The sequence below is a fragment of the Penicillium bovifimosum genome (genome assembly GCF_028826915.1).
Source record: "Penicillium bovifimosum strain IBT 22155 chromosome Unknown utg000005l_segment0_segment0, whole genome shotgun sequence".
NCBI lineage: Eukaryota > Fungi > Ascomycota > Eurotiomycetes > Eurotiales > Aspergillaceae > Penicillium > Penicillium bovifimosum.
In genome coordinates this window covers 5,470,397-5,498,271 of record NW_026622714.1, presented here as the reverse complement: position 1 = coordinate 5,498,271, position 27,875 = coordinate 5,470,397, and the positions used below count along the sequence as shown (strand labels likewise).

The 27,875-nt window shown below is 50.4% G+C and overlaps 11 protein-coding genes across 11 annotated transcripts; 4 read left to right on the top strand and 7 right to left on the bottom strand.

Annotated features, from left to right (window-relative positions):
- Positions 1–25: 25 nt before the first annotated feature.
- Positions 26–935, top strand: N7515_007315 (putative BAP31 domain protein; the record flags this gene model as incomplete). The annotated part of the gene is made up of 4 exons (XM_056668059.1): positions 26–46; positions 191–325; positions 388–491; positions 548–935. The coding sequence occupies 4 exons, from the start codon at positions 26–28 to the stop codon at positions 933–935; spliced, it is 648 nt and encodes a 215-aa protein (XP_056521655.1).
- A 465-nt stretch (positions 936–1,400) lies between these two features.
- Positions 1,401–2,714, bottom strand: mdm12 (ERMES complex subunit MDM12; the record flags this gene model as incomplete). The annotated part of the gene is made up of 1 exon (XM_056668058.1): positions 1,401–2,714. The coding sequence occupies one exon, from the start codon at positions 2,712–2,714 to the stop codon at positions 1,401–1,403; it is 1,314 nt and encodes a 437-aa protein (XP_056521654.1).
- A 1,750-nt stretch (positions 2,715–4,464) lies between these two features.
- On the bottom strand, positions 4,465–4,751 carry N7515_007313 (uncharacterized protein; the record flags this gene model as incomplete). Its single annotated transcript, XM_056668057.1, has 2 exons — positions 4,465–4,526; positions 4,625–4,751. 2 exons carry the CDS (start codon positions 4,749–4,751, stop codon positions 4,465–4,467), a joined length of 189 nt encoding a protein of 62 aa, XP_056521653.1.
- Positions 4,752–7,589: 2,838 nt separating this feature from the next.
- On the top strand, positions 7,590–7,892 carry N7515_007312 (uncharacterized protein; the record flags this gene model as incomplete). Its single annotated transcript, XM_056668056.1, has 1 exon — positions 7,590–7,892. One exon carries the CDS (start codon positions 7,590–7,592, stop codon positions 7,890–7,892), a length of 303 nt encoding a protein of 100 aa, XP_056521652.1.
- Positions 7,893–10,802: 2,910 nt separating this feature from the next.
- N7515_007311 (uncharacterized protein) lies at positions 10,803–11,039 on the bottom strand (the record flags this gene model as incomplete). Its single annotated transcript, XM_056668055.1, has 1 exon — positions 10,803–11,039. One exon carries the CDS (start codon positions 11,037–11,039, stop codon positions 10,803–10,805), a length of 237 nt encoding a protein of 78 aa, XP_056521651.1.
- A 540-nt stretch (positions 11,040–11,579) lies between these two features.
- Positions 11,580–12,371, bottom strand: N7515_007310 (Ser/Thr protein phosphatase superfamily; the record flags this gene model as incomplete). The annotated part of the gene is made up of 1 exon (XM_056668054.1): positions 11,580–12,371. One exon carries the CDS (start codon positions 12,369–12,371, stop codon positions 11,580–11,582), a length of 792 nt encoding a protein of 263 aa, XP_056521650.1.
- A 342-nt stretch (positions 12,372–12,713) lies between these two features.
- On the bottom strand, positions 12,714–14,355 carry N7515_007309 (glycoside hydrolase family 1 protein; the record flags this gene model as incomplete). Its single annotated transcript, XM_056668053.1, has 4 exons — positions 12,714–12,852; positions 12,915–13,500; positions 13,558–14,030; positions 14,102–14,355. The coding sequence occupies 4 exons, from the start codon at positions 14,353–14,355 to the stop codon at positions 12,714–12,716; spliced, it is 1,452 nt and encodes a 483-aa protein (XP_056521649.1).
- A 444-nt stretch (positions 14,356–14,799) lies between these two features.
- N7515_007308 (Kelch motif domain protein) lies at positions 14,800–17,021 on the bottom strand (the record flags this gene model as incomplete). The annotated part of the gene is made up of 3 exons (XM_056668052.1): positions 14,800–16,628; positions 16,699–16,785; positions 16,838–17,021. The coding sequence occupies 3 exons, from the start codon at positions 17,019–17,021 to the stop codon at positions 14,800–14,802; spliced, it is 2,100 nt and encodes a 699-aa protein (XP_056521648.1).
- Positions 17,022–17,649: 628 nt separating this feature from the next.
- Positions 17,650–19,496, top strand: N7515_007307 (WD40 repeat domain-containing protein; the record flags this gene model as incomplete). The annotated part of the gene is made up of 2 exons (XM_056668051.1): positions 17,650–18,369; positions 18,426–19,496. 2 exons carry the CDS (start codon positions 17,650–17,652, stop codon positions 19,494–19,496), a joined length of 1,791 nt encoding a protein of 596 aa, XP_056521647.1.
- Positions 19,497–20,190: 694 nt separating this feature from the next.
- Positions 20,191–21,772, top strand: N7515_007306 (transcription initiation factor IIA large subunit; the record flags this gene model as incomplete). The annotated part of the gene is made up of 4 exons (XM_056668050.1): positions 20,191–20,208; positions 20,355–20,456; positions 20,732–21,684; positions 21,733–21,772. The coding sequence occupies 4 exons, from the start codon at positions 20,191–20,193 to the stop codon at positions 21,770–21,772; spliced, it is 1,113 nt and encodes a 370-aa protein (XP_056521646.1).
- A 1,447-nt stretch (positions 21,773–23,219) lies between these two features.
- Positions 23,220–25,098, bottom strand: N7515_007305 (zinc-coordinating transcription factor SFP1; the record flags this gene model as incomplete). Its single annotated transcript, XM_056668049.1, has 3 exons — positions 23,220–23,531; positions 23,597–24,653; positions 24,755–25,098. 3 exons carry the CDS (start codon positions 25,096–25,098, stop codon positions 23,220–23,222), a joined length of 1,713 nt encoding a protein of 570 aa, XP_056521645.1.
- Positions 25,099–27,875: the final 2,777 nt, after the last annotated feature.

Below are 27,875 nucleotides of genomic sequence, written 5' to 3'. Positions count from 1 at the left end.
GTTACGTCGATAAAAACACAGCAAAATGACTCTCTACTACTCACTTGTATGTCCGATGAGCTCCTTCCGAAGTGGCTTCTTCTGGTACGGTCCGGCTGTTCAGCAATCACTGCAGCCTGGTGCCTGAAGTTGTCCGCCCAACACAAGCAAATGTCCACCCAAGTTGAACTAACACAATGCTTCTAAATAGGTGTTCCTGCTTCTGGTGTTCGAGATGGGTGTATTCCTGGCCCTCGTTGTACCTCTGCCTCACACCGTGAAGCGCAAGCTGTTTGCCTTCATCTCTGAGAGCCCGATCATAGCGAAGCTGCAATATGGACTCAAGGTACTTCCTCTAAAAGATCAAAAGCATAATTTCTCTAGTACGATTACTAACCTGGCTTTCAGATTACCTTTATCTTCATCCTCATTTTGTTCATTGACTCTGTCAACCGAGTTTACCGCGTGCAGCAGGAACTGTCTGCCTTCACTAAGGATGGTCCCGGCATGGGGTAAGTTACTATACCTTGGACACCTCCGCAAAATTTCTAACTAACCTTGTCAACAGAGCCGCACACCTCGGTACCGACCGCATGGAGGTCCAGGCCCGCAAGTTCTATTCGCAGCGCAACATGTATCTCTGTGGATTCACTCTGTTCCTCTCCCTGATTCTCAACCGCACATACACCATGATTCTGGAGACTCTCCGTCTTGAGGACCGCGTTCGTCTCTTTGAGGGCGACAAGAAGGCCGGCGGCAAGGACTCTGCCCGCATTGCGGAGGCTGGCTCTGTTGGCGAGATCGGTCGCCTCAAGGAGATCATCGCTGCCAAGGACCGCGACATTGAGACTCTCAAGAAGCAGTGCGAAGGTCTGACCCGCGAGTACCACAGTCTTGGCGATCAGGTTTCCTCTGAGAAGGGCGACAAGAACGAGAAGAACAAGAAAGACCTCTGAGAATGTCACATCATTCGATTCCGCGGTTCTAGACTGTCGAAGCTCGGACATCGGTCGAACATCGCTTGCGCACCTTTTACATCTGCTTTGAATCCGACCTTTGTCAGGAATGGGAACCACTCGGCAAAATTACTACACGAATTCGGGATCAAGGACTGTCTATGCCTATCTACCTCTCTCGGTGTATGGAATACATTCTGTCTTGTAGAGAGCAATCCGGGAAATGCGGTCGACACGAGCTCTCCTTACAGTCCTCCCCACGCATCGGCGGATACTTTAACGACCTCTCGATGGGATCAATAGAGCCTATTCTATAACGTCTGTCATATCAATCAAACTTTGGGTTTTCAATGTCATGTTCTTATCGATTGGCCCCTCAAAGCGAAAATCGTCATTTGTAGTTTTCATAAGCTCTTTGTAGATGTAAATACAGATCAGCCAACCAATGTATGGCGAGCTGAACATTCAGACCAGGAACGTCCAAAAGCTAGGATACACCAGCTCCTCCTCGAAGATCCGGCGAACTTGCGCGAGCACGAATCGCTCCACCTTCCCAACATTCTTCAATACCTGCTTCCCGTCTTCTTTGCGACCAATCTCGCTATCCACCCGGATCTCCTGCAACAACCCACCCTGCCGCTTGAGATCCTTGTCTTTCTGATCGCTCCCAGACCGAGGCCGCCCATCATCGCTGGGGTTCTGACTACCCTGAGATTGCTCAGAGCCAAGCAGGGCATCCGCATCCTCCGGCGACAAGAAACAAAAATGCACGCGCTTGCGTATATACGCAACCACAGCGACCCCATCAAACGTGATGCCCGTGACATTCAGCTTCAACGGCAGCCCCACGAAGCTGGGCATCGGGTAGTCAAGTAAGATCTCCGCAGTCAACGAGATGCGCACATCACCCGCATATCTAGCATGACATAGTATCTGGAAATCCTCCGGGCGACGCTCGCGCATCCGCGGCGGGGTGGGGAATGATTGATCCGCGACAGGGTCATCTGACGGTTCAATCGAGGGCTGCGGCGCATCGGCAGGATCACTGGTATTCCGGTTCGAGCCCCCACTGCCCGAATGACCCATGGAAGGGTGGGAGGGGTGCGTGTTGGCGGTTGACGGCCTAGAGGCGGAGTTGATGGTATCGAGGTCTGGTTCTCCGAGATGATGTGCGGCAGAAGGGCGAACCGCGGGCGGTCTTTGTCCGATGCCCATTCCGGAATCTGACCAGCCGCTTGCGAACGGTGTGCCTCCTGCTACGGCGACGAGGGGTGTCTGGGTTCCGGAGAGACCGCCCAGTGACCGCATGTGGTAGCCCAGTGTTGAGGTGCCGCCGGGGATCCCAGGCGTGCCGGCACGCGGTAGGAAGTGTGAGTTGAGGTGGTCGCCGAGCGGAGAGCGAAGTGCGGATGGCTGGAAGCCTTCGCCGGGGTATGGGTGGTGACTGAAGTTGTGAGGGCTATGCGCGGCAGGATTGAGGGTCATGTCGTCTTCGTATTGGGATTCGCGGAGGTCGGGAATGAACTCCTCAGATGTGACTGAGGTGTCTGTATCGTCGTCATCTTCTTCGTAGAAATCTGCGAAGGGTTCGCAGAAGTCTTTTATGTCGAGCTCTGGGCCGATGGTCCCGAAGTCGAAGGAGTGGACCTGCACTGAGCGGATGAAGCGCGGGAGGGTGATCTCCTGGAACTTGTCGTGTACGAATGACCGAATTCGCTCTGCCAGGGCTTCCCCATCCGGGCCGGACGTGGCAGCTGCCCAGTCAACCTCAATTGACATTACATATGCAATGCGATAGCTCTGAGTGCTTGTGCAGGGGAGAGGGAAGTTGGATGTTGAGGACTGAGGAGTGACGGTATCACCACGTGATATGCATGATGACATTCCGGCCAGTTGGCGTGGTCGAACTGAACTACGATCTGCCAGTTGGCGGTCGTCGGCTACATCCATTCCTACTCCGTACATGCACTGACAACTATCCGAAGGAATCTCTCCTCTGTAGCACACTTTATTTTTGCTGCTCTTGCTGGACCTCTTCAACAAATCTCCCACTGCTCATCGACAGGGTCAATCTGCTCGGAGCGGTAAACATTCCATGGCCCCACCCAACATTCGACTTCTAGCTGGATACAAGCGCCGACAGAAACCGAACAAAAAAAGGAGCTTTGACTAGCTATGTGTTATGTGGGCGACCCCCGCCCTGATGTATCAACAAAGCAACCCAGCAAATCTGGATCGGATACCTCAGTCCTTCCACATGGTCGACATAAGCGCATTCACCCTGTTCAGGTACCGTTTAAGGTGACGTAGGGACTGCTGCACATGTACCCATGGATTATTATATGAAACTGGGTTATTTCAACAGGACCCTGCGGTGTGGGCATGGGTCGATCCCTACTCTCGAAAGTCAGCTGATACAAAGTATATGCAAGACCAATGCAACTCATAGGGACGTCTGTTCGTGGCAGCCTATTCCCCGGTGAGATCAATACACGTTCACATGCCTTTACCGTTGTTGTATAACTGAACTCTGATGTGACGAGCTCGCGGGGAAGCTCGTACAAACCAACAGTTGCCTGATCGAGATCGCAGGATGCATGACTCGCGTAGGACATCACGGGCCACAACCCATGCTCGCCTGCGGAGCGCAGTGGAAGTATCTTGCACTGACTTCGAGCTTTAGCCGCATCGTCTACGGTATCTTCTCGGGACGCGGGTCTCTAATCTGTTCCCACTGAGGAAGAGACCGAGGAAATGTATTGCGAAAGAAAAGCCCCGAATCTCCCAGAAAGCCGTCATGCCGTGCTGATAGGAGTGTTTCGTTCATTTGCAAACTTCCAAAGGGACTCGAAGTATTCGGCTGACCTTCTAATCTTGGCTCGAGCTCTTATCTAGCTTCGACGAACGTTGCGAACGTGCGCCATCGGGTGTTGGCCCCCATCTTGCACAGCACAGAAATCTTCCGGTCTCTGCTATTGGCTATATGACCCAACGTCTTTTCTCGCCGTCAATGTTGGACAGGGACAATGTTTGTACAGATCGGCATTCAGAGAGAACTATCAGGTCAGTAGATGATCAATGATCAGTAGGCAGGTACGGGCTCTAATTTTCCCCTCACAAAAACAGCTGTCTACGCTAACTATTCATTCGCTATCTCTGTTTAATATCAAACCCGAATATATATGCCCCAGTACTAACAGGAGTGACAAAAGCATTAGTATGGGAAATTCGAAGTATATTGATTATGAGTAATCAATCTCTCTGGCGTGTCAAATGTGCCGCGAGACAGTAATCGCTAAGGAGAGGAAGCCTGGGAACAAAAGATATAGACAGCTCGATGCAGAGATGACAGACAAGATGCAAAAACAGTGCAAGGCATGAAAGCGATGATTAAATGGTGTCCACCCAGACGCTGGAATGATGCAAGGTACATGTAGAAAGCAAGATTCCCCCAAGTAGCAGATGTGATACAGTTATATCTTCTTTTTCTCTGGCCTTGAGGTAGACACAGACAGGTCGGGGAAGCAGATCACTCGGGACAGCCGAGGAAACGAATATAGATGGCTTCAGGCTCTTGAGGAATTCGTTCGTCTGTAGTCATGTTAGTATAAACGTAGTCAATTCGGAACCCGAATCAAGAGACGCACATCAGCGACCACCTTTGCCACCGCAATTGAAGCACAAGGTACCAATCCGTCGACGGAATTGCTCCTTGACACCGTCGCAAAATATGGTGCCCTGCTTAGCACAGGGCACTATGCCATCTTCTTGATGGGTGCATCCGCAGTCGTATTGGAAGATGTAGATAGAACACATGATGGAATTGAATGGAGAAGTCGGCTCAGATATACAAAAACAGATTATGCAGATTGACTGGTCTTTCACTTTTGATAGGAGGCTCCGAAGTCTAGAGACTGATCGGGTTGAATAAAGGCAAGGAAAGAGAAGTGTCAGACTTTATAAGACTTCATGTCTACAGTGCAACGAGAGAATTGACTGCGCAACTCGATAAAAAGAAAGTATGAACACGCCATTCAGGGCTGCAGAGGAGATTCAGTCCTTTCGTCTGCCCACAAGCGCTGCAACTTGTCCATCCAGATGCGCCGTATGCAGGCAGTCACGCCGTTGCGCAGTCATGGAGAAGGTGATGGGAGGGGCACGAAAGAGGTATATACATGCGCCATCTCTAGGACAAATGCCTTTACCAACACCAAGAAGAGTTGGTGTTAGGTGGATCATCAAAGTGATGTGCTGCTGGGTAGAGTCGTCAGTATTGACATGGGGTTGATGAGCGGCAGGGGTCAAGGCTACCCAAGCTCTAAGCAAGGCCGTTAAGGGACCTTCCCAATCCCATCAGGCTGCAGGGTGCAATTGACATCACTTTAAAAGCACTGCAGCCAATGGTAAAGCTCTTGATCTGAGCGCCAACAGTGACCCCTCCCGGCTGCCACCCCATAGGGCCAAACACTGCGGCCACAGAGTGGATCAACAACAAGGGTTTCCTCTTCTGAAAAGCTCGAATGATCTTAATACCCGGTCTCCTAGCCACTCTTCATCTTCTGGAAGGCACCTGCCACAGCTTCCTCAGGAGGTTCGCATCTGATTGCGTGTGGCGCAGGAGGTGGGACCCTGGAGACCCAAGGCTGATAAGTTGCAATGGCTCTTTTCAGACATTGAATCATTCATTCATTGAATGCCCAATGTAACTCTGATCGAAATAGTCACCGCATGGCAACTCTAGATATGCATAACGCTGCTAGTATTGCAGGACGAGATAGAGACATACTGCTGGAAGTCGAATGAGGAACCAACTGAAAATCAGAAGAGCGAATCTCAATGCAAACTGAGTCCAGCCCACTTGAACCGGCTCTCGATATGGTAAGGTATGACTTCATTGACTTCATCTCAATGGGATCGACTTGAGGGCATAGACGAATAAGGGCTCTCTTCCATGGCGCAGTTGGTGACAGCAGCAAGCTTTGCGCGATTAAAATGTAAAAGAGTGCATAGCGACAAGGCGCTTTTCAATTCTGGACATAAGCGAGAAAAACGATTAGATGTAAGTCTGAAGCCAAGAAATCTCAAAAGCGTCGTGGATTAGTATAATGAGTGTTGGCTGTGTGTGATATCAGACAAGGGTGGTTCTCTATCGGATTTAGTGCAATCGGGCAGAGGAGGCCAGGTTGAAAAGCGATGAATGCTGGCCTATGAATTGTTTATAGAGGGTAAATAACTGGTGACAAGCCACGAGTTCCTCAGCTAGGGTACAGGGCTCAACTGAGGCTCTCGCTTTTGCTCAGCCGCTGGGCCCACCGGGAGATCAACTCCGGGCGAGTAGAGGCGCGCGAGCTAGGGGCGGCAAGGCACATCGGACACAATTGACAGGCCGAGACCAGTCGCTCAACGATCCGGTTTGCCGCTGTTGGTTTACCGTTCCTCTGGGAAATTCAGCTGAGCGAACAAATAATGAAAAGGGAAAGTTTACATTTTACTGCATGAGGACAGCACCACGTGACCTCGATTTTGAAGGTTTAAACGTGACAAGTTAAATTTTTAATTCTAATCCAGAAGTTTCGAAATCAAATCCCATATTACCCCAGCAGATCAGTTCAGAACACCTGCAAATTGCAATAATTATTGCTTTGCTTTTCACATGCTGGGCTCTCGGAGTGACAACTACCCGCTAGACAACGTTAAGAAGATCTTCTCAGTTTTGAGTTCTCAATTCTGGGGAAATTCGAGATGATGTCATATTTCCGTGTGTTTTTTCCCTTCTGCAAAGGGTAAAGAAATGCGCAACTATTGGGTCCCTGAGAAAAAAGCCGGGGAGATCAAAATACCCCAGCATAACTGATTGATCCTAGCGCCCATGCAGCGGTCGGGATGATTGGCGCAGGGCAACATGCACGAAGCAACCCGGAATGTCTAGGGCTTGCTCACCCGAAACCATTAATAACAGCTCTCAGAGAGTACTGTAGGTGTGGATGGCACGAGAACTTATGAGTCGGATCCAGTACCCTCATCCTGGCTGTTGATCTTCCGAGGTCCTTGAGTTTCGGCCGGCAACGGGCTAGGCAAAGTCTTGCACGATAATACAGGGCTTAATTTGCGGCTTTGCCTTCAACATTTTTGCCCTCGCTGAAAATAAGTGTCAGCTGACACTCAGGTTTGGTGCAACAACAATACCGGAGCCAAGAGGGGCGAAGTGGAAGCATTCAGAAAAAAAGAAAGGGTGATGGTCAATAATGAACTCTTGGCTCTGACCTCCACCCCTTTTTTTGGACTAAGACATGTGAAGCTCTCCATGTTTGGGATTGCCAAGTACCTCCTTGAATGGTCTACTGGGCGATAATTGCGGGGGTTGGCTTGACTGCATGACCTGCGTACCCACCTCGCACCGGGCCCAGATATGATGTGCTGGATGCTTTGGATCGGCTTGATTCGGACATCATTGATACCAGCATGCCCCTCATTCCTCAAGGTTCCTCTTGGCTAATCTCGGTTCTGTACTATAAAGTGAGGCCGGATCTCCCTGAATTTCTTATTCGGATCCCAAAATAATAACCTCTACGCTCCGTCTTCAATCCTCCAAGGTCCCGTCTTTAACCGACTTACCCCTTCCACACAAAAAAACTTTCAGAAAGTTCTCTCGAAATGTACACTTACACACCCACCCACCGCTTCCTGGTCCTGTCTGCCGCTGAGACTGGTCCTTACAACCCTGCCAACAAGTTCCTTGTCTTGTCTCCCACCGAATCTGGCCCAGACCCTCGTGCCTGGGAAGACCTGTCACTACTTGAGACCAACTCAACTGAGCAAAGCCCTGAGTTGGCTCCTGCCAGCCGTGCTCGCACCAATAGCTCCCTCTCTACCAACTCTTCAGTCTCCCTCAATGACTTGACAACGACTCTTCCCAATGGGTTCCTCTACCTTGGCCATGGCAAGAAGCAGCACTAGGCACATCGCCATTGACTAGCCTTGTCTCTCCAATCCTCCTTCCTCCTTCATATACCACCATCACAGCGGCCGGTGCATTCAGTTCAAGCCATGTTATCTTTTTTCTTCTATTCTTTCTTTTCTTTTCTTGTTCTTTTGCAATCTCTGAATCAATTGAGGACTCCAATTTGGAAGGTTCGGGATAACCAAACATGGGAAAATGGCAGGGGAGACCAATAGGGGTGTTTTATGGCGCTTTCAAGTTATAATTCCTCTTTTCATTCAACATCTATCTCTTTTCGCTTCCGGGAAGCATACACATTGCCTGATGGGCGAGCTAGCTATCAATGAACAACATTTCACAAACCATCCTGCCTTCTTTGCGTCTTAGTTTCGCCACTAACTCATGCGTATCACACAGTCCACTGTCCACCTGACCATGCAGAAGAATCCCCAATCCCGCCGGACGCAAGGGAAATCCCAAAATACCTGCCAAGTGCTGCCAAGAGGAGGATTTTCCGCCAAGCCTTGTACGATCTGATGCTCCCCGTCTTGGCCGGGCAGGGGTTGGGAGTCGCGGATTATGGTCCACGGCCTAGGCAACCGTGTCCGTCATATGTAGTTACATCAATGTGCGTTGTGAATGTGTAGCCAGCAAGTCGCATTGCGGCTCTGACAATCCTGCCAAGCCTCCTGGTTGCCAATCTTACTGTGACTGCTTAACAACCTCGTTGCACGTTGATGGTCTCATGGATTAGATTGGCTTGTCAGTACAACACCAATCTTGATCCACCAGCATCAACCTGCAACTGCGACTCTCTTTGTAGTTCGATGAGACTATTGTCCCCCTTTACCCCTCATGTCTCAACCCCACTATGTTATTTACTATTTTAGCCCTGGAGTTTCTCCACATCTGTTCCCGGTGAAGATCTGGGGCTATGATATACACTATTTAGCCGACTCCATCGATAGTCTCTGCACTACAACATCCCCGTGTCCGATAGGATTGACTTGCTCCAACCATATGAGAGAATATATGCGACATTGCGGCAAAAAGGAGAATCGTGGTTTTCGGATTCCGAACTGGCCAGAACTACCCAGAACTACCCAGAACTACCAAGGTCCTTAGAGCTTGGACTAGGACCAAGGTTCTCACCGGCCAGTTGTGAATATCACTTCTGTAAACAACAGATCTGTGTTACCATGTGCTTTTGTTATACACAGTAGGATTTTCGAGATATGCTTCATCGGCCTCGTGGACAATGCACGTACTTTGTTCTAAATAGATGACTATGATCTGTCCTACGTCTCATTTATTACCCGCTGATGATACATATACATAGTTGGGTTGGTTCTCGGAAAGGGGTTAGGGCTGTTTTCCTCCGTCTTACGGCTGTGTCTTTAGGCTTTTACATGGTAGCTGTCTCAAGATATTGTCCGACGATATCGTGTTTCCCCCTTCCGTCTATTCACCAGTCTTTTTCCTTCAGACGGGCGACTATCCCTCATTCCCTTTATCTGATATCCTCTAAGTCGGAATGTAGAGTGGGTAGAGAGGCTTGTTATCTGGAGGTAGAGGTAAGGTTATCTGAGTTGGAATGTGCCACATTCCGGGCCGAGAAACCTTGGAGAGCAGGTCCATAAGGTCTAGAGACTGGAAAAAACGAGATAAGGAGAATCTAATAGTGGTATAGATTAGCGCAGTCTGATCAACTCCTCCTGGGAGAAACGGGTCACGACACTGAATTGCATTGAAGAGATTGGCTCAATCTAGCCATGGAGAAGATCCATGGTTAGACTTGACCACCGCCCGCATATCATAAGCACAATATGCGGGCGGATTGTGCCTGGGTTCTCAGGGTCCTCTTGCCATTGTCGGCAACTTATGGCTCTCCATTTTGAAAGATCGAACTCACAACGGGAATTGCACGTAAAGGTGACAAAGAAGGACGGCTTGCTAAAACATCGTACACGCGGACGCCTGATATTTTCCGCAAAGGCGTGATGGGCAGTAGAATACTTATCCGCGCAGAGAGAGGGCAGATTGAATCGATAAATCCTCGAGATTCTTGAAGTCAACGGCAACCTGCTGTCGCTGTGGGATTATTGGGGCTATTCGTAGGAGCCTTGCCAGCTGGCGGAAGGCTTGCCAGTTGACGGGAAGCTCGCTAAACACGCGCCTGGAACTCGGCACCTACAAGTGGATACTGACGACTGGACACAAGATTTTTGTTGATGTTTTATTTGAAAGGTACTCTCCTCTCTTTTGTATATACTGTGTAGTTAATACGTACAGGTACCAACTGAAAGTCTGAAACGTGTGAGATTGTACTGTAATTGTAACTTGTATGCCCGGTAAGCGGACGTTAACCCTGAACACCCGAGGTGTTGGCAGGTCTACTGCCTGCTTGTCTCAGACGAAGGGCAGGATGTTGCAATTGCTTGCACAGGGATCGGATTCCGAATGCTCTAATGTTTTTGTTCTTCTTCTTGTCTAAAGGGGTTCAGGTGGAAGGCTGGGTAGCAGCCTTCCGCCTGACTGCTGACTAAGATACATCACGTGTCCATAGTACAAACAACACGAGGCTCGTTACTCGACCTATGAAAGCCACTCGGGCTATTGAATTGCTCACAGGAAAGACACTTCACACTTGATGTTGTTCACCCCCGCCTAGAGCGGAGAGAAACTATGGGAAATCAGCTAATGTCACGTGAGGAAGCAGCATATATATCACGTGACTGTAAGCAGGTTTAAGCTTATTTAACCTTCAGTTTGCAGTTGGGAATTGATAGTTAGTTATCAATTCCCTTTGCAGTTGCATAACAGTGGAACCACTTCAAAAATCCATCCGCAATGCTACTAGGACGAGACTCTATTTACGCCAGTCAAGCTAGGTTGTTCAACCTCTTGTCCCAAAGGTGCCATTCACACTACCCCGTGCAATTTTCGCGATCGAGACATGCAAGCGCTCGGAGCTCCGAGTGAGTTTGCTGGCTGAGAGCCTGCTGGGCCCGGACTTCTACAGCGCTAGAAAAGGTACCATCAAGAGGGATCTGCATATAGATCCGCAGGAAGCCCTGCTGAGTAGGGTCTCTAAGGCTGTGACAAGAGAACTTCATGACGGCCCACGGAGGCACCGGTTGTCGCTCATATTCCTCCTGGGTCATCGTTTCTGGTCAAGAACAAACGAATGGGGGGGCGAGAGGGAAGGCTGGTCGAGCTCGATTTCGGTGCCGACCAGGTGATCGAAGTTCACCCAGGGGGGCATTAAGACGAAGTCCCTGGAACAAGACATTGCGACAAGGGGAAGGAGACGAAAGGTGAAGTAGCAAGATTCAGAAGAAATGAAAATGCTCGACGCATAAACAAGTGGGTTGTAAGAGTCGAGTCCCGAGGAGAAAAGTAGGGCGTGGAGCGGATTATTGCCTAATATCTAGGTTAGTTGTTGACCGTGCAACAATAACATCCATGGGAGGTGAAGTTGTATAACTACCTAGTCGGTCGTGACTATTATTCTCATGTGCTTAGCACCGGCCCTATGTGATGGACAGATCCGACTAATTTGACTGACAGTGGTTCATGATCTATTCTGGTACTAGTAGTATAAGATCATGAACTTGTATCCCTGTAGAAGCTGTCTCCCTGGATAGCAATTGCGCCGCGAATACTCCCCAAATACTGAACGACGCGTTCCCAGAATAAATATCCTAGAGTCCAACTATTTTGGTGCTGTCAAAATTCGTGGCCTGAGCGAAGTAGTATCCTCTTTGGTTCGAGACCATCCTCTTCCCTGAGTATTGAAAGTCACAATTATAATGCGTATGGCCAAAAGCCCAAAGACCGACAGAATTCTTCCAGCAACACTCATTTGACAAATCAGTCATGAAACCAGAGGAGATTTTACTGTCTCCATGTTTAGGATCAATAACGTCTTCGACGACCAAGGGACAGTAATGAGTGAACACAGCAACCTTCCGCTCAGGTTCCAAGCGCGAAATAGAATCAATTTCGCGGTTCAGCCAATCCAGGTCAGCACGGTGCGCTTCCCGATGTGCCTCAATAGACCAATCAGCAATATGATAGAAATCGTTCAGGCCAAAGCTGACGCTTTCTTCCTGTTCTGGCACCACTTCGGAGAACAATGTGCAACCGAGAACGGTAACGGTTGGAGAAATGTCATAGCGGGTTTGATCGAGGAGAACAAATTGTCCACGCGTCTCGCTTCTGCTAGACGCTAGCTCGGCTTCAAAACTTTTGATCCGCGACTTGGTTTCTGGCCATGTGCTGTGGTATGGTTCGTGGTTTCCCAGGACTAGAAAAACGAGACGGAAATTCTCTAGTTGTATGCGTAGGAAGTTGAAGAAGCCATTGTCCTTTACGTGGCCGATGTCGCCGGCTAACACCAGGTATGGAGCTTTGGGCTCGATATGAAAGATATCGTATGCGCTAGGGGATTCCAGATGGAGGTCCGACAAGATCTGAAATTGTGTTTCAGTCATTGGCAGAATGCGTCAATGCGAATGGTTTGGACTCGAGAATAGTGAAAGAGCTAGGAATATCAGCGAGAAATATCCATGTTCACCATGTCAGCCTCAATGGCGGTGTCGGGCTACGGAGGTATTATAGCGGCCATGTCTTGAATGCCCTTGGCCTGGTCACCAACTGGCCAATCTTGAGCCTGACGGAAAACGACCCTGGAAAAATGAATACCTGGTTTATCGTTGCAGGACTCTTTTATAGCAAAGTACAATGTCCACCGAGGCCAAAAATAAAATAAAACTCCAAAATTCTAGTGCCATGGCAGCTAGAGTCCACCAGCCCAATCAACCAGCGCGCCTATTTCAGGCCTTCTGGATCAGCCGGTCAAAGACCTTGCCAATCTCCTTAGCACTCTTCTTCGGGATTCGCTTCTGATCGTTCTCATAATCGACGTAAGTCACACCGAAACGAGTCTCGTAGCCTTCAGCCCATTCGAAATTGCTGTAAGGAACTGAGTTAGCTTGACGTTATCTCGACATCCCGAGAAAAAAGATGAAACTTACTCTAGAAGACTCCAAGCCATGTATGCCCGCACATTGACACCGTCGAGGGTATACGCATCAGCCATAGCACTAATATAGTCCCGGAAATACTTCGCGCGGAACTCATCGTTGAGCAGTTCGTCCAGCGGCATGTCATTTTCACCCAGGACACTAGTGCCATTCTCTGTGACATAGATCTTGGGATAGCCGTACCGCTCACTGAGCCATTTGAGCAGTTTCCTGAATCCGATGGCGGACGGCTGCAACCAAGGGGATTGTGTGGCAGGCCCGACACTAACTCCATTCTTATCCTCGAGCAGGATATCCAAGTTACCAGCGACATCATTGAGTTCCGGCTCTGTCGTCTTGGCACGGATGAAGTTCGCGCAGTAGTGGTTCATACCGTAGAAGTCGTTGCTGCCCTTGACCAGTGCAATGTCCTCTGGGGTCCAGGTTGGTAGACGGTCGCCAAGTTGCTTGACCATGCTGTCGGGGTATTTGCCATGGTAGATAGGATCGGCGAACCATGAGATGGCGAACTCGATCTTTCGGTCACAGGCTTCCACATCAGCTGGGTTTTCTGGGTCCCAAGGCTCGGCCCAGTCACCTGTTCCATCTAGTTAGTGCGGGGTCCTTTATATGCGGGGGTGAATTGGGAACATACCGTTGAGTGTAATGCCAATCTCACCACCGTCTCTCTGCTTGAATTCATCACGGTATATCTTCACTGCAGCTCCGTGAGCAACCAGCAAACTGTGTCCGACAATCCACTGCTCGGTTGAGCTATCGCCCACAGGGCTCTTGGTACGATCGCTGGTGTGTCCAGGTGCAAAAGAACCATTGTTATATCCAAGAACACTGCTGCACCAAGGCTCGTTGAAAGTAATCCAATACTTGACCTTGGATCCGAAGGCCTCGAACACCAAGCGGGCGTAGTTTGCAAAGTCGGCCACAAACTCCTCCTTGTTGAGAGGCCCACCGTATCGCTTGTCGAGCTCATCTGGCAGATCCCAATGGAACAAGGTGATCAAAGGAGTGATGCCAGCATCAATCAGATCATCCACAAACTTCTGGTAGAACTCAATGCCTTTCTTGTTGACGGGATCGTTTCGGCCACCGAGGGGAATAATGCGGGACCTGCAGAGGTAGGCAAGCCAAGGTCAGCCAACCAGGGGTTAAAGTTTTTGAGGCTAGCAAGATTTACGAACCATGACAGAGAGAATCGATATGCCTTAGCGTTGCATTCTTTCAACAAGGCAATATCCTCGTGTGTGCGGTGATACGAGTCGCAAGCTACATCACCAGAACCACCGCCGGCAATCTTGCCCGGGATCTTGCAGAAGGTATCCCAGATCGATGGACCGCGGCCATCTTCCTTTGCAGCTCCTTCAATCTGGTATGCCGCCGTTGCAAAACCCCAGAGGAAGTCCGATGGAAGATTGGATTGCTCGATGGAACCCATGTTGAATCGAATAATATCACGGATGGACAAAGGAATGGCCGCAAAAACCGTGTACCATCCAAAATCCGAGCGTCCGTCGATATTTATGTGATTTCAACATCCTATTCTATGGAGTCCAAACTGGGAAGGCTGAGACAACGTTAAAGGGCTTCCTTATCGTGACAGGAATGACCTCCGCGATCCGGAGTCAGGTCCGCGCCCAGAGCGTCGAGAGGCTCCACAATCCTCGTGACGAACAGGGTTGGACGGCCAGGATACCGCGATCAAAGAGAAGTTTCAAGTCTGATATTCAAAATTGTACAGTGGATTCATAACTGAGAACCCTGTGTCCAGATGCAATACAAAACACTTAAAACGAGAAATGCTACGTTCAATGGAAAGAAAATATGAAAAGATCCCCGCCAAGATAACTCCGGACTATGATGCGTGCCCCATTCGTGCAATTCATGAAATCTCCATTCCTTCATCGTCCCCAAGCTCGGACATCTCGTCTGCTGTAGACCCCAGCCGCGGTCGGGTTCTGTCTCCGTCGGCTGCGGAGGCAACCATCTCCAATTCAGGGCCTGCAATGATGCGACCTTCCGTGTCAACCACCTCGCATAGTTCGATCAAACTCTTGTGGCTGAGGGATTTGAACCCCTCCGTTCGCACCACGCGACCCCAGTATGTCAGACAGAACTGTGCGGCTCGGCGCATCAACCAGTGCTCATTGGTTCGACCTGCGCGCTCCCAAACAATGGCTGCGTTGTCTACATCGAGCTCCCGGCTGAGCCTATTGACACAGAGCAGGCGAAGCCTCGGCATATCGTAGAGGTTGGCCATGACAAGCATACCAGCCACATCTATAACACTAGAGCAATATTCGGGATGACCGGCGATACTGTCCGTGTAAAGGTAGTAAAGAAATGCGCGCACAACAGAATAAGGCTCCGGGACGTGCATCCGCTTAGTGTGATACTCTGCCATCTGAGCAGAGTACAGACGCTTGAAGTGTGGCCACCTCAGCTGCAGAATAATCTTGTGAACATGGATGGGCTGCGATGTCCAAGCATTAGCTTCCACAAACTTTGGCGGTGCCTGCGTTGGTGAAGCGGCTGGCGTTTCACTCATATCGTCCGACACTGAGCCCTCGTGATCGTCACGAATAGCAGTGACGATGAAGTCAGCACCACTTCCCGACTCAGGTGGTTGGTCAAAGACCGCGGCTAGGTCGGTACCAAGCCCAGAGACCTGAGAGAGGCCTGACTGGTCAGAAGGCCATGGTGCATCTGGCTCAGGGGCTTCTGCCGACAGGCCGTTACCCAACAAGCCATATTTCTCCAGATCAATGATCAGGACTTCACTCATGTGATTCTCATCGCTACCCCCTGGTACATTTGCGACGTCGAGACTACAACCCAAGAGCCACGCTTTAGTCCCCGCATCATTGATAGTACAGTAGTGCCATCGGTAGCCGGGCCGGAATATCTCCTGACCATCAGCTAGCCGCTGCCAGCGCAGCGAGCTGAGCTCCAAAGCCGACAGGTTACAGTCATGCGACCGTACGGTCTCCGATGGTGTGATCAGGTCAAGTAGAACACCTGAGGCAAATGAATGAAAATGAGTACCAGAGAAAAGGGAGGGGACATGAGGCCCAGATTCAAAATGAAGGCATGAAATCGCACCAGGCGCAACTGGCTTGCGGCGACCTAGATGGCGCACCTGTACACTACCTGAATTTGCGGCATAAGTCCCAGAGCGGGGAGACAGGAGAGGGCTGCTAGACATGGAGTCTGGAAGATAGGCGGTGGAGAGATTGAGGGCCAGGGAATTGACACTACCTTGCGGAGTAGTGTTTCCGGCCAGCGAGGGAGAGCCCTTGAGATCCAGCCACCAGATATCGGTCGATCGGTCCATGTTCGGACCCAATCCGCCAAATATCCAGAGGCGTGTGCCCCAAACCCAAGCCGTATGATCGAAACGAGCGGTAAAGCTCCATGTCCGAGACCACGTCCACGTTTGTAGATCCAGGTAGTTTAAGTCATCCAAAACCACATTCTTTTCTCCCGTCCCAGCGCCCACACCTGTCACTCCACCCACAATAAAAAGCTTGTCTTCGTGGATAACGGCAGCATGGCGGGCTCTACCGCGCGGATCCGGTCCGTGTATTTCCGGAAGTGTCCAATGGAAGGTATTCAGATCGAGGATGACAACGTCGGAAAGGTACTCGCGATGCTCATTTTCGCCCCCGAATACAATCAATTTATCCCCTTGGTATAGTGTCGCCGTATGTCCTATTATGAGAATATTTTTAGTTAGGTTGATTGTCGCAAACATGGACGAATGGGAAGAGAGCAACAATACCCATGCGAACTCCGGGGATATCGCCATAGTTGTCCATAAGCTCCCACCGCAAAGTCTCCAGGTCTAACTTGAGAACGTGATTGTAAACTGGGATGCATTAGTACCAATCCAATTATCTCAGATCAAAGGAGATGCGAACCTTCATCGGTAAACTGGTCAAAGCCTCCAAATGCATATATGCGATCATTGCTGCAGTACGTCACCGAGGCATTGACTAGACACGCGGGGACATGGCCCTGGGCCTTTTTAATGCTGGGCCGATAGTCCGCACCGCTCCGGCGACGGCCGGATTGGCTGGCAGGCATCAGGTAGGTATCCTGCATTGCCAGAGGGGAAGTACAACAGGATATCGTGAAGGCCCTCGAAGATCGTGGCCACGCAGGGAGAAGTCGGAGTGGGTCTCGGTGGAGCTGGGTTCGAGAAGCGTGGTGGGGGTAAGAACGAGGAGAATGGAGATGGATGCGCCATCCCAGTGGCAAAAAGGGGCCTCCAGATGGAATCCGAAACTGCACAATGAATCACAATATCATCTCTTTGGTCTATTACAATATGCGTAGTTTGTACAGTCCTACAGGATTGCACCTTCTTTGTTCTTGCCCAACTGAAGGCAATCGCGATGATACCGATGCCAAGTCAACCATACCCAAACAGGGCAAGCGCGGTATGTCAACGCTAGCCCCAACTTGGGTTAGCGCATCATGTCCCTGAGGTAACCGTTGCTATGGCGAGAGCCTCATACATTTTGAGACGAGAAGATAGCTTCCTTCTATTTATTCCCAATTCTCCTGATTCCCCTTTCCTTTTCTCCATCCAGTTCACGTTTCTCTTTTACATATCTTCAATTGCTTGCATACTTTTCCATTGGTTGATCACGTATTGACCTCTGCATAAATTTGTATTGCATCTTCTACTGGGGTTGCTCCCATTGCATCTACTTGATTTCATATCAATATGGCTTCTGCTACTGCGTCCACTCCGGTGAAGACTCACCACGGGCTTTTCTCCTCCAAGACCGCTGGAGGCCGTATGCCTCTGAGTCCTTCTCCCAACCCCCGCGCAAGCAGCAACGAATCGCCTTTCACTCCTCCTCGCCAGTGTGATGCTGCCCGCAGCCAAACCAAATCAGTGTATGGCGGCAATCTCTCTGCCCACTTTGCCAAGTCAATCTCGAAAGCAGCTCGCTCCACCCACCGTGACTCTCCCAAGAACAGCAAATCCAATATTGCTCGCACTCGCAAGTCACCCAAACACTTGGAACTCGGAGTTTCGGACTGGACTTTGACCGGTACAAGTGCGACCACAGCCAACACGCCCTCCAAGGAACACATCCGTCGTGAAATTCCCACCCGCACTCGTGCTAGCAAGACAACCGTACGCATTCCTCACAACGCTGCAGACCGTTTCATCCCCAACCGGACTGCAAGTGAAGGTCTAGCCACTAGCGGGGCTGCGAAGCCAGACACGAAGCAGCGCCCCAAGAGTAGCACCGGTGACGGATCATCTGTACTTGCTTCAGCTGCCAGCGCTTTTGACATTGGTACCCGTGGCTCCGACGATGATCTCGCTGCTGCTTTGGAGAACTTGGGTCTGGACGATAACGAGCCCGCTACCTATACTCGCCCAGCCCCCGATGCCGTGGCCTACAAATCATCCTTGGCTGAAGCTTGTGGGGTGAACATGAACACTCGTATTCTCGCCTTTAAGCCTCCGCCCCCGAGTCATCGAAGCCTATCGATCTTCGTGCTCAATACAACCGTCCCCTCCGCCCTGCCAAGTCCACAGCTGCTCAGTTCCGTCGCCGTGTTCAAACTGCCCCCGAGCGGGTCCTGGATGCCCCAGGCCTTTTGGATGACTACTATCTTAACCTGCTCGACTGGAGCTCTGGCAACCAGGTTGCCATTGGCCTTGAGCGCAATGTGTATGTCTGGTCTGCCGAGTCTGGCTCCGTCAACTGCCTTTTGGAAACCTCCCCCGATACATACGTGAGCAGTGTGAAGTGGAGTGGAGACGGTGCCTACGTTGGTGTTGGCTTGGGGACTGGCGAGGTCCAGATCTGGGATGTTGAAGAAGGTTCCAAGCTTCGTAGCATGTACGGTCATGACTCCCGCGTCGGTGTTATGGGCTGGAACAAGCACACTTTGTCCACTGGAGCTCGCAGTGGTCTTGTTTACAACCACGATGTACGCATCGCTGAGCACAAGATCGCCGAACTTGTCTCTCACACCTCAGAGGTCTGCGGTCTGGAGTGGCGGTCTGATGGCGCTCAGCTCGCAACTGGTGGCAACGACAACCTCGTGAACATCTGGGATGCCCGCTCCTTGAGTGCCCCCAAGTTCACCAAGACCAACCACCGCGCCGCCGTCAAGGCCCTCAGCTGGTGCCCTTGGCAATCTAACCTCCTCGCCACTGGCGGTGGTTCCTACGATCGTCACATCCACTTCTGGAACACCACCACGGGTGCCCGCACCAACAGCATTGACACTGGCTCCCAGGTCACCTCCCTGCGTTGGAGCAACCACTACCGCGAGATAGTCAGCTCTAGCGGCTTCCCTGATAACTCACTCAGCATCTGGAGCTACCCGACTCTGGTCCGCAACGTCGAAATCCCTGCCCACGAGACTCGTGTCCTCCACAGCGCTATCAGCCCCGATGGACAGATGCTCGCTACAACTGCCGCTGACGAGAGCTTGAAGTTCTGGAAGATCTTCGAGCGCAAAGCTGGCAGCAGTGCGTCTGCCGCTCGTGAGGGTGGTGTCGGCAGCAAGGCTCAAATGACCAAGTCCATGACCATCCGTTAAGCTTCTTTTGCACGATTTCTTTCTTTCTCGTTCGATACCCAGGTTCATGGTGATATTGAAAGCATTGATGGGCTGGGACCTTAATTTCGGTGTAATGGTGTCTTCTTGATTTGGATGATTGTGGGTGTTTGTATGGTGTTCTCTGTACATTTTGCCGTAAGCTGGTTGTCCAAATTGCACAAATGCCATTCTTTCGGCTGCTCTAATTCATTCTGCTCGAAACAATAAGATCAGTGATTGTATCAGGTCTATTGATCTATTGTTGTATTGTTCTATTGATCCATTCTCATAGATCTATTGTTTCTACTGGAAGGCGCAGGCGGGTGGCAGATTACTAAGCATCCGGGCTGCAGTGGGATTTCCACCGCATAGCCGTGACTTTCACCTTCGTTGACCCATCGCAAATCGCAAGTCTCCCTTTCTTAACATTTTGTACTTGCTTCAGTCATCTTTCAACGAACCTTATTCGCTCCTTGCCTTTGCTCGAAACGATACGAATTCCCAAATCGCTTGATATTGCGTCACTCGTGAGGTGTGATCGACGAGCACTTCGGCGACTTGATAGTCGCGACAAGAGCACCTTATTTCCTCCTCCTCTCCTTATCCAGTACACTGCGCCACACTCTTTTTTTGGTATTCCTAACTCATCGGATAACAATTTACCACTTGATCGGTGTGTACTTGCTCGACAAATATGTCTAACCAGCAAGTGGTAAGTCCCAACGTCTCTTGCCTCCGGTGACCACCTTGCCTCGGTCATTCGCATTCTTGTTGTTTGTCGGTGACCGGAGTCTCCTGGTTCTCTTCTTGAAGTTTCTTTTGATCCGAGATGACAACTGACACTTATTGCTTCATAAGGGTTCGGTGTTCGAGAAGGTCATCCAGGAGGTCTGTGATGCCTCTCAGGTGGACTTTGAGGAAAGCGGCGTTGACCAGCAGACTTTGCATGATCTGCGTGAGGTTAGTACTATCTCTTTTTCATCCCTTTCTGGGTCTGGTGTTGCACGTCCGGCGTGGGTGATCGTGGTCTCGCAAAAGCGGGGAGGTCCGAGGTGGTGCGGGAGGCGCTGCTTATGGGGGAACACCGGCTTATGTGTCTCCCTTTATATGTGGCATATGTACCGCTGTTACCGCTTAGGCGCTTTCAGACCGCCAAGACTTTCTGTCCCATCATACTTGATTATCTCATTCGATCTCTCGTTACCTGGATGCCTATACTAATACTATATCTTTAGACCTGGCAACATAAGCTTTCTTCCGTGAACGTCGCTCATTTCCCTTGGGACCCGGCCCCGCAGCAGCCTACTCCTCAGAATGTTCCTCTCCCCACTGCTACTGTCCCCTCCAACGCTCCCCTCCCACCGCCCCAACCCCAATATGTTCCTTCACCTCTCCCAATGGCCCAGGGTGCACCCTCGCACTCGATGCCCATGGGCGGTCCTCGCATCAAGGCCGAGCCAGGATCCAATGGCCAACCCGGACTGCCGCAGATGACGACACCCATGCCCCCGCATGGGCTGAACCCCCAATCGGCGCGCGACCGTGCTGCAAATGCTCTTCACCAGAAGTACGGCGCCGCCGCCGCGAACTCTGTCCATCAAATGCAAGCACAGGCACAAGCTGGACATGGATACCAGCAGATGCACCCGAATGCTCACGGGCAGATACCGCAAGTAAAACAAGAACCAGGTTACCCGCATATGGGCCCTGGACAGACCGATGGGGCAGATGACGCTATGTCAGATTGGAAAGCAGAGGTAGCTCGCCGCAGAGCAGCTGCCGAGAGTGGAGAGCGTGATCGACTTCTTCGCGCGCACCTCAATCAGCGCATGGCTGAGTATGAGGGCGGCGGTCTTCTCCGTCCCTTGGCTGAGCACGAGTCTTCTTCGAAGGTCGCTCGTCGTGCGGCTCTCGTTGCACCCCTTAACCAAAATACTGCTACGGAGTCAACGTCATGTACTCCCCGCGCTACTGGTCAATTCGATGGCACGGATGGCGACGTCAAAGAGGAAGATGAGGATGCTATCAACTCCGACCTTGATGATCCGGATGACCTTGTCGCTGATGACAACGATGCGGATGATTCAGAGGGTCAGGTCATGCTTTGCACATACGACAAGGTCCAACGGGTTAAGAACAAGTGGAAGTGCACCCTGAAGGATGGTATCCTGACCACCGGTGGCAAAGAGTAAGTCATTCCCATCACATATTGCTCTACAGTTACTAATTTCCTTAGGTACGTTTTCCACAAGGGCCAGGGCGAGTTTGAATGGTAGTCATCTCGACACCACCACTCCATGCTTTCCAACCCATCTTTCGATATCTTTTTGACGACATCTCTCTTTCCACATTCTGTAACATTTCCTGCTCATCATGTGCCATCTCATGACGCAAACGAAAACAACTCTCTACGTCTTTTCCATTACGCTTTCGAAACGGCTTGTGCAAGCGAAATATTTTTCATGATTTTCACTCCCCATGCTCAGCTACTGGGTCCTCTCGGGGGTTTCTTTCCTCAATTCGAGCTTTCAATGGCTCTCGGCGCTTACAAGTGAGGATGGTTCTGCTTCTGCTTCTTTATTTCTTCCCCTTACTCTATTCTTCCACGTTGCTCTCTGCCATCCGTTCCGGGGCTGGCTTGTGTTAGAATGGATGATCCATATCATTAGGTCCAAAAGTAGGACAAATAAGACTCAAATTTTGAATAATCTTTACTTCACTTCCACGGCTCGTCTCGGCTCTACCTTGTGCTTAAACAGCTAGGCTACAGATGAAAATCAGGACTACTTACTACAGGACTAGATCTAAACCTAACCCGGATCTACAAACGGATATACCAAGTTGCACTCGGATGTAGTGATTGAACAGCAAGACAAGGGAACCAAAATAAGTGACAATGGGCAAGAAAAAGCCAAATTCCATACCAAAAAGAAAATCCATATCTACAGAGGTCCAACGCCGAGAAACCGCACTTTTAGAAATTTCCTAATTCCCAGATCGCAGATCCAGTCTCTCTCCGCGGAAAGAGACACAGGGAGAGAAAAGCGAACACCCAACTGTATGTGTGTAAACGAGGACCTCGAATCTCTCGCACGCGGTTCCATTTCCGACTCGCGGGGGAGCGGCTGATTGGAAGAGATGCATGAGCGGAATCGTAGAACGCAACGGTCAAAACACGAAGCCAGCCCTTGCAAGAACGCAGCAAAACAGAAGCGATGGCGAGATGGGATGGGGGAAGGGGTTTTGTGGGTGTGTCCACGTTTTCCTTGGGTTGCCTTCGAGGCGAACAATGTATGAAGAAGCAAAGAATATCAGAGTGGAAAAAGCAAGCGGGAGCAAGCAGGTTTGTTCTAGACGGCTCTAGATCTTTGCTGAGAAATGTCTTGATCTCAAGGATTGCTCTATTGCCAGGCCAAGTAGAGAGCAGCTGGGAACAGCGAGGGATATCAAGCGGGGAGGGAATAGAAATCGACCATTCCAGCAGAAAGTAGAATGAGAAGACAGAAGAACATAAGAGGGTCTCGTAAACCCCCGTTGGTGAGTAAGCAGAGAACGATTTCCAAGAGAAAAAAGAACAGCAAAACTCCAGTCACCGGACCCAATTTCAAAAATCATGACATCGTGTGTGCAGGAGTGCTCTTCACCCCGGAGGCCGTCGAGATCGTTCGTGTCAATTAGCTTGGTGATTATGTATGGACATAACGACGTATTTGTTCACAAGGTTCACATAAGGCCTTCTTCGCCAATTCCGGGGAGACCAGCTCCAGCGACGTTGATGTTCTGTCCCTGCATGACTCCACCACCGAGGGCGAGGTTGCGGCCTCCAAGTTGGAAGTCTGGGTTGCAGGGTGGCGAGTGCGACTTGTGGTACTTGAGTCCGTTCAAGTTCTTGTAGCGCTTGCCGCACACCTCACAGCGGTAGGGCTTCTCCTTCTCCATGCCAAGCGTGCCAGGGTATGGCGCGGAGGTTTCGGGGTTGACGATTGAGAAGGTACCGTCGGCATTGTCATGGAGTTGTTGATTATTATGGCCGTGCTGAAACAAGACATGAAAAGATTAGAAAAATGACACGAATACGGGTACTTCGAGACAAAACTTACTGCTTTGTGGTATTTGAGTCCATTCTGGTTCTTGTATGCCTTCTCGCAGCCGATAACGGGGCATCTGAATGGCTTAGGCTCTTCGTTGGGGAGAATGACGGTGGTGTCAGGAACACCGGCCAGCAGTTGCTGCTCGCGTATCCGTCGTGCAATATCACTATTGGGACCGTATTGAGCTCCGCTGAGTTTGAAGTGGGCATTGGGCGAACCCATGCCGCCACTAGGGCTGAATAGCCGCTTGGCGGGCTCGTCGATGCAGAGATCGACCATGTCGTTGTTCCCATTGAAACGGCCGAACTGGTTTTGGTTCTGACCCATATTGTGATTCTGCATACTGAGATCACCGAATCCACCCATCATGCTTTCATCCATTTCAGCCGGGGTTCCTGGTCCAGACGAATCGGGGGTATTTCGGAATTGCGAGTTTTGAAGCGGGTTGGCCATCAATGTTGGGGTGTTGACGGAAGAGACAGTCGGATTGTTCTGCAGGGAAAGAGGCCGTCCAGACCCAATCGGTGTACCAGGTTGCGAGGGTGTGCTGAATCCTTGATGGCTCGGAAGCATGCCCAGATTCAACTGCGGCTGGTTGGAGTTGCCGAACCCACCCTGTCCGCCCTCATGCAGCTGAGAGGAGAACATCTGCGAGCCTGAACCGTCTCCGTCGCCTAAGGCATCGTCTAACTCCATGTCATCAATTGTGTCCATATCTGCGTGCTGTAATGGCGACGGGTTCTGGCCCAATTTCCGCTGCATGTCCAGGGTCCGGTCGGACTGCAGGCCACGCCCTTGGCTGCCATGCTGTTGGTTATGTTGCTGTGCGATTGCGGCAGCCGCCAAGGCAGCTCGATTTTCACCCTGGCTCGGGCGGTGCCCTTGATTGGGCGACTTTGTCGCATGGGCTTCTTCGTAGTGTTGTAATAGGTCATGCAGCGTCGGTAATGTCACACCGCAGCACGAAAAGTCTCGCATAAAATTCGCTTCCAATTTCGGGAGATACGATGAGGAGTGGAAAGAGGGCGACTGGAAGGTGAATGGCGAAGTGCCAGTCATTATGATACTGCGGAGATTTTCCGTGGTTAGCTTTTGATGCAGTACGACATAGCAACACACGGAAGGTGATTCCTCCGCGCGGCTTCCTAATCCGGGTAGACCACTCACTCATCGCGTATCCAACTACCAACAGATACACCACCCCAGCTCATACCGCCCACCAAGCTCCCTGCAAGCGACTCACGGCGGCCTTTGTCGCGAGCAGACCCCGACATGGAGATGGGTTTCGTCCCATTGCCCCATTGTGCCGTGGCTGCGCCGATCGAGTCCTTACGAGGCGGCGGTGCCTTGAATACCCCGAGTCCTCCTCCGGGAAGATGTGAAAAGCTACCTGTCCGCTCGCCAGTGCCCGCTCTCTGCAACGCCGATGTCAGATTGGATGCCTGTTGACCTGGCGGCGACACCGAGGCCGACTGCCGAGAGGAAATATCAATAGGAGTGGCGCCAGTCATCGTGACGGACTGCTAGTATCAAAATTAGGGTACCAAAAATTGTTGCGATAAGAAATCGAGTCTCGGTTTGACGACTCGGTATCCTAGTACCCTGTCCGGTCTCGCGCGATGTCACGCCAAACTCAGAGACGCTGATAAGTGTATGTGTTCCTTCGAGTCCCGTGTCGAGGCACGAAGCTCACACAAGATAAAAAACCGAAGAGAACGAGAATGCGCCGTGAAGACGGTCGGTGCCCCTCGATAAGTGGACTTTTGAGTGGATGGGCGGTTTTTGGCGGAATCACAAGCAGGAGCCCACCCTCGGATGATGTCCCGCTTTGGCAGAAAGTTGTCGAGTCTCTCGGATGGGTAGACCTCTTCTACGGGACCTTGATAGATCTGAAGAGTTTAAAGGTTCCAGATCAGGGAGAGATGATATATTGCGATCAAAGAGTGATAAGGGAAACAGCAGGGGCAAAGGCTCATGAAGAGACGGGGTATGAGATGGCAACGCTTCCGGTTTGGGACAGGCGCCGTACGGTATTTAGCCACGTGATTGGCTTCACTGCGGATCTTGGGCCCGAATTGGCTCCGAACCAGTGTATTTCAATCATGTAGCGGCTACGTTGAGACTGATTTTCAGTACTTGTAGATCTTGAACTATCGCGGTCAAATTGACAAATAGTCGGAAATCTACATTTAAGTTACTGGAAGCGTATACAGTAGTATAGTTATGTCGAAAGTAGAGCTAAAGATGTCCACCGCTTGCAGGAGCGAACGTCATGATCGGTATGTATCATATCAGATTACTTGAAACGGCTAGTGTATTGTAATTTATGACTAATGAGCTTTCTTGGCCCGGGAGTCGATGATGGTGATACCTTATATTCTGAGGATAAGTGGAAGTACCACTCCGGCTATTATATACAACCTACTTGTCGAGCTGATTGGTGTTGACCTACTTATTTGGATACGATGCATACATACTTGGACGGATACCTCAATCGGTCTGATGAGAATAACTATTCATCAACGTTACCGTCGGCCTCCCGCTGCAGTGGAGCAGCTACTCCGTACTGTAAATAACACTTTCTCCTGCCACTAGTTAGCGGGCTTTTCACCCATGGTTTAATGTTAAAGAGGGAGACCCCACTTTACACATCTTCATGGAAATTTGGCCTTGCAATTTGCACGTTAGTAAGTTTATATACGGCGTATGAATGTCAGATACTGGGTAAACATCAAGATGCCGAGGAAACTTAGATCCCCTGTAAATCTGGGGTCATCTGCAAGGGGTGATCTCACAGATAAGAGATCTGGGTGGCTGATCTGCTGCTAATACACCCCGTCATAGCGATACACACTGTCACAGCTAGCTCTCCGGGAACAGCTCTCAGTAGTTGGGGCTGGTGCTGTTTCTAGTCCCCAAGTACCGAACAGCATAACACGATGCAGATTCTCGATTGGATTTCTCCTTCCCTTTTTAGTTCTGCGAGATCTTGAACCGTCTGGGACATCCCACGTCCTGACGGCGACTCGAGGATCAATAGAGTATGTCAAAACCAGTGGCGATTCTCAAGTTTCAGTCGGAACACAACGGGTCTTGGCTTTGGCGCTAGAACCACGGCAGAAGCAATCGGGCAGCCTTCCATCCGCTAGCGTGGCGCCCTAAACACACCGCCCTTCGTCGGATTCAACGGTTAATTCGGGCCCAATATTCCGTACTTTTCATTCGGTGGGAACCAATACAATTGTTATTGTTGTTACTGCTAGTATTACTACACGGTAAATCACTCGAATGCAATACAATATTGCGGAAATCCTGCGCACTCCGACAACCTGAAACACCCAGGTTCGGAGTCCGTCATTATACCCCGTTGGAAATATTATGGAAGTATGCCGCATAGACGGAATAGACTACTGGATTGGACCAATTTTGAGATAATTTTGGTTCGTACCTCGATCCTCACTGGCTGTACCGGACTTTCGGGTTTATTTCGGATTCGTCGTCCCTTTACCTTCGGATATACTGAATAGCTTTAGGTATGTTGGGCAAATTGAGCGAAGGGTGATTCATGCGTACAAAGCCCAGGCTTAAAGCCAATGTACCAAGGTAGGCAACCTATATGGGTGACCTCAGAGTTATATAGTTTGGTACGAAAGTGATCTAAAATACTATATCATCATCTATATAGCTCCGTATGCGGTTTGATTCCTCGCAATCCTGACATTGTCTCAGGTGGTCCTAACCTAGCAACAGAGGGCCTCAGCTTCGACTATCCGTTTGAGACAGAAGGCAATGCCTGCAACAGTATGTCACTGATGAATTCCAGCTGGCAAGAGACCCAGAGCTCCTATATCCGTAGAATCGATTGTCGAACAGTTGCTAAACTTGGTGAGGAGCAACGTTGTGCCCTTCCGGTTTGTTGCCATACCATACCATGTGATTATTGGCGCGGATGTGCGCATAACGATGATGTGTCCAATTGTCAAAAGAACCAGTCATATTCCCATGGTGATGCCTGTGCTCCGACTACTGTAGATTCAATTGTGAAACCAAGCCTACAAAAAGTAGTGTGTTACATAGTCAAACAACATCTTACACATAACCCGCACTCTATCTACAAGGGATAGAACTCTCGGCGGCGGTGCCTGGACACATCCTCACACACATCCAGTAATTGCTCTTTTCCGTCATCCCGGGTTCACCTTCTCCTTGCAAATTGAAGCAAATCAAAACCAAAAAGCACAAAGCAGAAAGCAGAAAATTGCGACGTATGATTTCATTGCCTCCGTTT